General features: G+C 38.9%; 1 protein-coding gene across 1 annotated transcript in view; it reads left to right on the top strand.

Moving 5' to 3' along the window:
• avl9 (AVL9 homolog (S. cerevisiase)) overlaps positions 1 to 11,363 on the top strand; it is a 33,662-nt gene that overhangs the window by 19,532 nt on the left and 2,767 nt on the right. The window contains exons 10-15 of the mRNA XM_015382178.1: positions 812 to 1,281; positions 1,398 to 1,532; positions 1,605 to 1,824; positions 1,925 to 2,042; positions 2,724 to 2,777; positions 8,768 to 8,795. Of these exons, the coding sequence (XP_015237664.1) occupies positions 812 to 1,281; positions 1,398 to 1,532; positions 1,605 to 1,824; positions 1,925 to 2,042; positions 2,724 to 2,777; positions 8,768 to 8,795 (1,025 nt within the window). The remainder of the gene's footprint in view (positions 1 to 811; positions 1,282 to 1,397; positions 1,533 to 1,604; positions 1,825 to 1,924; positions 2,043 to 2,723; positions 2,778 to 8,767; positions 8,796 to 11,363) is intronic.

Raw genomic sequence — 11,363 nt, 5'->3', positions numbered from 1 at the left:
AATAAAATCTTGCCTTTTATAGCAATGTCTATATTTAAAAAACAATGAAAGTTTTATTTAAGTTCTTAGCAGCTATTCTGAGAGGTCACAAGAACCATTCAGGCTCTGCAACCTCAGGGCCCCGCCCCCAGCTACCAAACCAAGGCAGTTCTAATTGTGTCATTATCTGAAATAATTCTCTACTCTTCTACTTTGAAATGAACAAATCTAAATTAGCTACTTCTAAACCATTTTTTGTGGCGTTCTTCAAGGTTCAAAACTCAGACCACTGTTGATAATTTTGGACATAGAGAATTAGACAAACTTTATTGCAATTTTGTTTACGCAGAGTGTAAACAAAACAACATTACCATGCTTATAGCTTACAACAGTGAAATGAACATTCCCATTCTAAAGTGCAGCAGAATGTAAACAGTGTTGGAGAAAAGGAAACCAGTTTAAGCATAATAGTGCAAAAGGGCATTAATATGGAATGGTTCAATGCAGTGCAAAAATAAATACGTTGCAGAATACACTTTAACATTGAGTTGTGTCCTATTTTAAAAGGATTATAAACGCTTTCAGTCATGTTGGTGCAAAATAATGTTGTAAGTGTGATGCAGAGTCTAGTTTAGTCTGATGGCAGCGGGGGATGAAGCTGTTGCAGAACCTGTTGGATCTGCAGCGTAATCAGAAGTTATTTAAGTATAACTGAACAAACAGCTTTTTAAAAATCATGGACTCCATCTGTCATATTCATCAGATTATCAGATGCTAAATGCTAACAGCGTGCAGTCAGTGCAGGTGTGTTGACATCTGGATGCTTGTGTAGGTGTGATCGAACACGGCCTGGTGGATTCTTCACACTACAAACCAAAGAGCAGCGTTTCAGACGATATGAGTGTGGTGGAGAGCGGCTCAGGAGCAGAGGAGTTTGTCTCTGTGTCCGTCACCGACATCGCCAACACCACCATGGATCTGGAGCCCCAGCCAGCTGTAGAGTCTCTGTCCTCTGGGAACAGCACGGAGGGCGACAACAACCATCTCAAAGCGCCCTCGCGGACATCGCCGGAGTCCTCCGAGAGCGACTGGGAGACTCTGGATCCCAGCGTGTTGGAGGAAGCAGCCCCCAAAGAAGCAGCCGGCGGTGGGCCGGAGCTGCAGGACGCCTTCGACTCCACAGCTGGGACGCCCATCACAGTGCAGCCGCTGGGGGTGGGCGGTCAGGGAGGGGTCACCCAGGGCCTGGTGTCGGGTCTGGAAGAGGACCAGTACGGCCTGCCGCTCGCCATCTTTACTAAGGTAACTAAAACCACCTGTTGTTAAAGTGCTGCATCCAAAGAATGAATCCCATCATGACGTTATAGCTTCTTTTCTACTTTATTTAATAGTTAATGCTTTGCTTTTGTTGTTTCCAGGGTTACCTGTGCCTACCTTACATGGCTCTGCAGCAGCATCACCTCCTGTCAGACGTCAGCATTCGAGGCTTTGTTGCTGGGGCAACCAACATCCTTTTCCGCCAGCAGAGGCACCTCAGTGACGCCATCATTGATGTAAGTCCAGCTCGTTCAGAGTGTTTAATCTAGAAAGGGGCCTTATTGATCAGAAGGCCTTCGCTTCTGCAGGTGGAGGAAGCTCGGGTCCAGATCCAGGACCCGGAGCTCCGAAGGATCCTGAGCCTGACCACAGCTGACCTGCGCTTTGCCGATTACCTGGTGAAACACGTGACTGAGAACAGAGATGACGTGTTCCTGGACGGGACGGGCTGGGAGGGAGGAGACGAGTGGATCAGGGCTCAGTTCACCCTCTACCTGCACTCCTTACTCTCCTCTGCTCTACAGCAAGGTGAGCGGGGATCTGTAGAAACGTCCGAGAATAAGGATTTTACTTCAGCGATTGTGAACGCAGCCTGAACCTGAACTCTTCTTTCTACTCGCTGTCTCAGATAATGAGAGGCTGCTGGCGGATTATGGAGTGCCGTTCGTCGGAGCGTGGAAGAACACACACAACTTCCGCATTTGGTTCAGCAACAAACATCCTGGCATGACAACAATCACTCCAGGGTAGGTGGATTAACCCCATAGCGGCCAGTCACACTGCACCAGGGAGAGAAATAAGGTTCAGGAGTCAGAGACGTTTAACCATCGCAGGTTCAGTTGATCAGTAATGAAGGTACTCTAACTGAAGCATTAGTACCTCATACAAGACAGAAAACAGTCCCTCAGCATGATACTACCCCCGCCATGTTTAACTATGGTGTGTGTTTGAAAACATCAAGTCCTATTGGCTCCACATAATGATGCTGCCACTGCTGTGTTTCACTCTTCACTCCGACACCTGAGTTAAGGAACACAGCTGCGAAAGCTGAAAAAGTATGAAAACATCTAAACTAAGGATGAGGGAAGTAAAGAGGAGCGATCAAGATAAACTGAACTGAAACACAATCAGATTTGATAACTAGAAATGTTTAAAACGACAAACCTTTAAGGTTTTTTTCTTTTTTAGAATATATTAGAATATAGTAGAGAATCCCTTTTTTTCCCACAATGGGGAAATTGTGGTGTTTACAGACTATTTAAGAGGAAACTTTGATTCATTGTTAATTTTAATAGTAGTTAAAAAAACATAACTTTGTTATACTTCAACATTATATTTATATTAAGATAACATTTTATTTATAAATAAGTGAAGTAAGCTCCATAATAATGTTCCTTTTCTCTTCTCCAACATCCTTTGTGTTGCAGCCACCCGTTCCAGGGCCAGTACAGTGTAGCTGATGTGAAACTACGACTCTCGCAGTGAGTATTATTCTATTTCCCTGTTGTCCGCCCTTTAATTTTGACATTCTTTGAATTACAAATGAACATTTCTAGTTAAAAATAAACTCCAAATGAGACATGAATACAAAAGCTTCAATCAGAGACTCAAAGCAGTGACTCTGCTGCCCTCTATTGGTGAAGAGAAGAAAGATTTGTTCGAATCCAGCATGAAGCTGCCTGTGTCTCACCAAGGCTTTCATTTGCTGATTATTGTCCTGTTTAAGGTGAACAGCACATTTAGAGGTCAGGACTTTGTGGTGCTGTAGTTGGTGTCTGTTTAATTTCTCAGTAATTGCAAACCACAAAATGGGAATCTTTGACTCACATTAGAGCAATCTGTAGTTGGAGCAAACAAAACTGACAAAGACGAAAAGTCTTCAGAAAAACTGAGCAAATTTCATTTTTTTCTGTGATTTAAACCTGTTTTATTTGTTACTTAGCTATATTATGTTTTAATGTTTAATAATAAAAGTTAGGGCTGGGTATTTTCGCCAAAGTCATGAATCAATTCAATTTTGATTCATACAGTTCTAAATCAATTAATTTCGATTTGATCTGTTTTTACAATAAGGAAAGTGGTTCAATTGTGTTTCAAAATGCAAAAGTATTTTATTTTTTCCTCTCACATTAAACACAAATTGCAAACTTGTAAATCAGACAGTTTAAGCTTGAGATGTGAGCAAAACTGTCTCAAAAGTGCAAGCTTGTTTGTGAAAAGTGGAAAAAGTGAAGCCTCACTCGAGCGAGCAGACGTGACACAGCAGGGTCACAGCTGACATTCATGAGCTACATTATCTTCCCTGAACAAACTATATTTGCAGCGTTGTCTGTAACAACTACAGGATGCTTTCTGGTCAGCCCCATTTGTTAATGTCTTCAGTCAGCCTATTGGCTATATGTGCAGCTGTCTGGCTTGAAGTAATCTTGAGTGCATCTTTCCTGCTCATTTGAATGTGGACGTCACCCGTGTCACTATAAAACTAATCCATCTCATTCCCTAGACATCAATTCTGCAAAAATGTAATTGATTCAAAATCGATAAAATAGATTTTTTTTACCCAGCCCTAATAAAAGTGCAGCTGATTGATTGATAACTTCCTGAATTCAGTTTGGATCAACCTCCCAGAGCTTTTTCAGCCTCATAGAAACAGATCATCATGGGCGTTGTCGACTCCTCTACAAACCTAATATTATTTGTAACCTGAGGCCAAAATGATAAATAATAATTTTCCTTCATTAGCTTCAGTGTTTTCCTCTAGCCTGCTGGGGTCTAATTGATTTTCGATTGCCCAATTAACTGCCCAGCCCGGTATACCTTTAAGTTATTTGTTGACTCTTTGCTTCCAGAATTACTTTCCTCCCATTTGTGGTTCAGTTTTTGCTGGATTTATGGAAATCGTCTTAGTTTGAACTCGAGCTCTTCTTAATGATATTTTCAGCTCCTTGCAGTTTGTTTTTTCCCCTTTTTTCCTACTTTGTAAGGTTCATCTACCTCCAGCAGATCTTTCACTGTTCATTTAGTTTCTATAATGACTCTGAAAGCAGTTATGTCAGTGATGACTGGTGATGACCCATATAGAGGTCTCTCTGAGTCTTTATGCACACCCTGACACACACGCATCACAGCTGAGAACATTTACCTTAATGAGCCAAATGATCCCATGGGTAACTTCCAGGTAATGTAATTTTGTGATCAAGCCATACTATGAGTGACACACGGTTTTTATTGTTATTATTCTTTAGAAGGTAATCAATAGATTCACACAACCACACATGGATCAATTGATCCCTGATGGGCTTAGAGGCACGTGTGTTAAAAACATGGTGATTATAGTTCAAACAACATGAATGTAACTAATAGAAAAAGTCAAAATGCAACCTTTTGTTAATTAAAGCAGGTCTTCATTGTTTCTTTTCTTTATCGGTACATATTTTCACCAACTGTCCCTCAGTTATGTTTTTTTTTTCATTTCCTGAATTTTTAACATTTGTTAGTTTTCATGTTTTATACTAGCTAGAAATAACATTTCAGTTTTTTAATGATATGCTCCTGTAAACAGGTTTAAGAGCCTGTTACATCTTTAATGTAAACATCTTTAAAAAGCTCTGTGCTTCTAGACCAGAGATCTTAGACTTAGACAGAACTTTGTTGATCCCTTGGGAAGAATCCCTCCGGAAATTAAGGTTACCAGCAGCTTACAGGGCAAAAAAGTTAAATTAAGTTAAAATTAAGCAACAAAAAAGTATTAAGTTAAATTAAGTTAAAATTAAGCAACAAAAAAGTATTAAGTCAAATTAAATTAAAATTAGGCAAAATACAAATACAAATAAATATGGAGTTCACATTTAACAGAAAAAATAAAAGTGTTGCTAGATCTGTGACCTTTACGATCCAAAGAGCCTTTTCTGACCCCAGTCCTGCTAAATAAACCTGTTCAGAGCCACAGATGTTACATGACCTCTATGACAAAAAGACTAATTGCTATTTCTGATGAAAAGTTTTTTTTTTAAGATGAGAACAGACCTGAAACAACCAGGCTGCACCACAGTTCTGCAAAATCACTGTGTGCCAAAAGCAGCTCAATGAAATTTCTGTTAGGTTTGGTTTCTAATGTAGGATCAGCATCAGGGAATGCAAGCTGCAGACTACGATCTGCACGGTTTTCTTCCAATCTTTATAAAACAAAGTAGTGTATCTTCATTATGGTGATTAAAAAATGTTAAGGGTATAGTGGAAGATTTTTGTAAATTTTTTAAAAGACCCACCCTCTCCACTTTTGGGGAGTGGTGGCCTAGTGGTTAGGGCATAGAATCCTGAGGTTCTGAGTTGGAGTCCTACTCCCACAGTATGCTCTCTGAGCAAAGACCCTTAACCCCACACTGGGCCCCATGAATGCAGCTCACTGCTCCCCAAGGGGATGGGGTAAATGCAGAGATAAATTCCTCTAATGTGAGATCAATAAAGTTCAATTCTTACTATTATTCATATTTTTTTTTAAATGCACAATACCCGCTCCTGAGATTGAACGCCTATTAAACGCATGTGAGAGCATTCACAAGCCCATTTCTCCTCGTGCACGCTCTGTTTTAAAGTTACTGTTTGCATCACTCATAAAAGCTTTTTTCCACAATGTCAGACTCAGCACCTGTAACGGAAAATGGGGACGAGCATGTAGGACGTAAACATATCACCAGAAGAATTGACAATTAGAAGGACCATGTATTTATACCATTAAGATTTTATGTATCTTAGCTAGTGTCTAATTTTTTCCAGAGATAAATCTATATTACTTGCACAAAATGTGCTTTATTTTAATTTCAAAGGCAAACTTGATCTGTGAATGTTGTGAGGTCCATCTATCATTATTGCCTGTAGGAGGACGCCCAGCTCTCCTAGTTGCTTTTCCTTTAATTTGCTTCAAATGTGGAGCTGTTTCAGGGTCAGCACTTTGAAAATGTGATATTGGCAGCAGGCAGCCGACGTGACGTCAGCTTCTGATGAGCCCGAGCATCTCCAGGGTCGCCCTTCAGAACTCAGCGGGTGGATTTCTGAATCCGGCTTAGATCCCTTCAGCTTGATGAATACTGTATGGTGCAGGCAGTAGCAGAGTCTATGCATGGATCTCTGCAGGCTCGGTGGGGTGGGAGGGTTGACCAAGGGTCTCATAACAGCCAGAGTCATTATTAATGAGCGAGCTTCATTCTGACAAACAGAACCGGGGACTTCTTCAGTCCCTCGGCTAAGCTTTCGTTCCAGGAAGCCTGGATGAAAGACGACTCCATGCACAGCTGGAGCCCTGCAGGTAGAGTTACCCTCCAACCTAGAGAGCCGCCGATCCGGACCCCGCTCCGCTCTCACCTTACCTTTTGGTGTTTGGTGTCACAGCGGCTGGGACATTTCTCGTAAAAGCCTTAGTAAACAAACAACCTGCAGCCATTTATGATCTAATTAGAAGAAAATATATACTAAAAGAGAATAGTATATAAACTATTCTGTTGTTTAGCTTCTGCACATTTGTATTTTGATTACTTTAAAATATTTTGCTGCACTTTTCATGCAACAGACCCATACATGATAGTGAGATCAATACATTTTTTATTTCATTTCTTTAAAGAATGTAAAAGTAATACGTACCTTCTTCACAAATTTGTTAATTGCATAATTTGAAAGAAAAAAAGCTGTAAGATGCTCTAACTGCTGTTGAAAATAATAAAAAAAAAAACAACAATTTTAATTTGATTGAAATTCAGATTATATTAGCAGTATCCAAATGTCATTTTTAACTTAAAACTTGATGTTATATGAATTTAGGTAACATAATTCCCTTGAAAAAAGCTGAACATTTTTTGCTTGTTTTCCCATTGTGGAGGATCTAAAGAAATAATATAAAGAAAGAAATAAATAAAAATAAAATAAATAAATAAAAATAAAAAAAGGATCTTATTTTCTGAACACAATTGAAGACAACATCAGCGTTTTCCCCTCTGGCCTGAATCAAGCATTAGTTTCCACTTCCTGCTGCCTCATTCACTCTGGGATTCATGTGTTTTTTTTCTCTGAAGATATTAGAGCAACATTTCTTCTGACAACATGAGCTTGATAAGCAGTAGGAGCAGGATGTTAACACAACCATTCCTTTACTAAAACAAACTAAAAAATAAGCTAAAAATAAATGTTACTTCTAATACTGAAATAAGCTGAGTTAATTGGTTGGATCTCCGTTTCTGTGGCGCCTGTCAGCTTCACAACATTCAAGTATTGGAAGTTAGTTTGGACGTTAGCTTTGGTCGCTTTTTTCCCACTAGATTGAATAATGTGGGTTACGAATAGATATAAAACACCAAGTTTTTTTTTCCTCCTGTAAACAAGATATTACCCTGTTATTAACTGCACAATATATATCACCTTCAGGGGCTTTTAAAAAATAAAATTAAGGTGTTAAATCTTGGTGCTCCCTTTTCATGCTCTATATGTTCAGGCTTCGCCCTATATTTGCAACCTAATCAAGCCCTACACCTCAACTCTGGGTCTGAGGTCATCTGGTCAGAAACCGTTTAAAAACTCAGGGAATTGATCTTTTACAGGCGCTGCCCCCCAGCTTTAGAATAAACTTCAGCTGCGCTCTCTGGTCTCAGTAGATGTGTTTAAAAAGCTCCTTAAAACCTTTTTGTTTAGACAAGCGTTCTAGTCTTACTACAAAATTTAATACTGTTATTTTAATATACTGTTTTATATACTTCTATGTTTTTATGCTTTAGTAAATCCTTATTTTTTTATATTTTCTTATCTCTGTGAAGCACTTTGTGAGTCTGTAAAAAGCTGTATACCAATAAAGTTTGCTTACTTGCTTGAATTATAGGTTTGTGCAAATTTGATATTTAGGCAAAATATTTTGGGGCATAGAGGCATTTAAAGGTGCTGTATCATTCAAACTCCAAATTTTTAGCCCTTGAATATTTTGTCTAAGTTGTAGCCTAGAAGTGCAGAAAAGTTCTATTTAGTCTCTCCTGGTGTTCCGTAGACATCTTCATTTTTTCTGTTTGGGTTTTTAAATCTGTTCAGTTTCCTCTTTCCCTTGTGTTTTTTAAACGTATTATAGAATTTGCTATGGAACTGCTAAAAATAGCTGCTTACCAGATTTGCAGTGCCACCATTTTATCTCAAAGTTATTTTTGTCGTCCAAGCTCAAGGGTGCCGAAGCTAAAAGTGGATCAACTAAATGTTTAGTTGTTAAGTGTAATAACTAGGGCTGAAACAATTAATCGTAATTAATCAATTATTGAAATAATCGTCAACTAATTTAGTAATCGATTCATCTTTAACTGGAGTGAACATGCCTTAAGCTGACAGAGCAAACCAACTAAAGCGGTAATTGTATCAAATTTGTAAAAAAAAATAAAATAAAATAAAAACCATCATTCTGGAATAAGATAAAAAAAAAATTTCTTAAAAGATTTTTTTCAATATGCTCTATCCAGAACTCCACAAGTGGAAAAGTTTCATCAGGTTTAATTTTGTAAAAAGTGTTTTTTATAAAGGATCTTAGACTACGATTGTTAATCTAGTAATCGAAAATTTGTTTTTAGAGATTAATCAATTTGCAAAATAATCGTTTGTTGCAGCCCTAGTAGTAACTTCCCCCAAGTTTTGGCACCAGTAGCTTATTTTATCGGTGACACGAAGCTACAAAAAGGGCCGAAAAGGATGGAGTGGAACCCTCTGGGACCTGCAGGATGTCAGGGCGCACCAAAAAGAGAATATACGAAAATAGAACGTTCCAAATAGAGGTTGGCTGACAAGCTAAATACCAATTAAATCACATCAAAACATTGCATTTAAACCACAAATGAATAATTTAGTTGAGAAAACATTTAAAAGCCCCCAGCTACCACCTTTGCTCGCTAAAGTGGAGAAATTTTTTGAAGAAGACAAGGGTCCCGAAAACACAGCCCTGACGGACGCCACAATTGGATGAGTCCAGCATGTTTTATTTCTACTTTAAAGGTTTTATAGTTTAACTTCGTCATCTAGAGTGATGGATTTTGTTTGTAACATTGTGTTTTTTGGTTAATCCAGAGGAGTTTATCACTTTTTTTTTCTGATTTCCCTTCACATGCATGTGATAAGATCCAGTAAAATTTTGGTTTATTGACTACTTATTCATGATGCATCTTCTAATTTATTTATCCTAAAATATCTGTTTTTGGATATAGTCCTCCCACCAGAAATCCTGTCCCGTTTCCCTGCACGGTAAACACCCAGTTATTTTCCTGAAACTTGACTCTGGATGAAAGAGGAAGGGGGGCGGGGTCAGTGGGGGACACGGGGCCTTAGGCGATGGATCCTTCTTGTCAGGATGTCAGTTCAGAAAGTAAAAGGCGAGTCCATCCGTTGCACTCTGCTTGTCACCGGATGAAAGATGTAATAAAAAGTGGAAGCTACGGTTCACTTCCCAGTCACCATGATGGTTGAGGGTTCTGGAAGCTCTGGGGGGCAAAACTAAGGCTGACATTTTTCTCTTTCCTGTCTGTGACAAAGAGCAGCTGGTGACGAAGACCATCTTAGTAAACGAGTTGTGAAGAGACAAACTGCTGCAGGCAGATAGGATCTTTCTTTATTGGTGGCCTCGCACATTACGCCACATAGGATGTTTATCTGGGTCAGCCTAGGAGATGAACAGTGGAGGCAGGAGCTCAGAGTTAAAGCTTTGAAAAAAGAACTGCTCCTAGAAAAAAAAAAAAAACCTTTAAAAAAAACCCAAACAAAAGAAGCACTTTAGGGTTAAAAGCCTAATTAAGGAGATTAATTTGATGCCTTTAAAATGACACTCTGATTGACAGCCGTCTGCTTCCTGCAGCTGCTGACACTATATTCTTTTTAACAACGCTGCTGCAGCCCTGGATCATCCAGGAGTGAGATTCCCGCTGAATGTCAGGTCAGCCGGGACCCACAGGAAAGGCTGAGTGTTGGACCCACACCAGGGGAGGTTGCAGTTCAGAAAAAGCCACACGGTGCCGCCTTTAATGTTGGCTGTGAAACACTGCCAGCTCGTTTCTGTCCTCAGATCAGCTCTGATCCCCCGATTTTCCAGACGGCTGCTCATTTTCTGCTGCTACACAAGCGACTCGGTGAACTCGAACAGCATCGAAAAGTTTAGCCGTTTCATTAGTTTGATTCCAAAAGTTAAAACTGATAGAAACTGATTGTGCTGGACAGGTTAGGCAGAAAAGGTCACTGCTGGCTTTTCTAAGGCTGCTGTATTAAAATGTACCAACTGGGAGGAAGAAGTGTGGTTGAAACATTTATTGAAGACCCAGAATTGGAACGTTTTAATATTTGACAAGTACGACGACAATGAAATACCAATAAATTAAAATAATAAAATACAATAAAACACTGCTGGACTACTCTACAGTTAGCAGGCATCATATTTAAACAGACAGTCATTGACCCCTTTTACAGTAATATTAAGCCTCTAAAGACCATTAGTTGTGTTTCCATTACAAATGTGTGCAAAACTTTCACTAATGAAAAATGCACATTTTCAAAATAGTGGGGTTTCTTTTAAATGAGAAGTAAACTAAAAGTAAAATTGCATGTGAATATGTTTCTTTATGACAACTCTTGAAAACAACATGGCAGTGGCAGATCTTAACACTTATATGATGTATATCCATCATGTGAATTAAATATAATAAATACTCATTCTTCTCATTTTGCTTCATCATCCTCCAACTCTGTCTGGTCTTCTTCTTCTTCATCTTTTTAGAAAGCAGTAAGGTTTAGGTGCAGATCATGTGACTCATAATGTAAAAAACTGTGTCGGTTACAGTTTTGGGAAATATAAGAATTTCGAATACCACTAGAAAGCTACCTTACTGAAGTGTGAAAACTTTTTTTTTTTAGTTATGCAGTGTGTCCATTAAGCAAGTATATTTATTCAAATCAAAATTTGATGGTTAATGGAAATGCAGTTAGCGCTAAAGAAGATGCTGGATCCCATTTCATTAGTGAAAAGTTTAAAAGTCTGATTGAAAAAAGATGCAACAGCCAAAAGAATTCAC

Source organism: Cyprinodon variegatus, unplaced genomic scaffold, assembly GCF_000732505.1.
Source record: "Cyprinodon variegatus isolate N-32 unplaced genomic scaffold, C_variegatus-1.0 Scaffold252, whole genome shotgun sequence".
NCBI classification, from domain to species: domain Eukaryota; kingdom Metazoa; phylum Chordata; class Actinopteri; order Cyprinodontiformes; family Cyprinodontidae; genus Cyprinodon; species Cyprinodon variegatus.
Note: the sequence above shows the minus strand (reverse complement) of the source record. Positions and strands in the feature narration are given on the sequence as shown.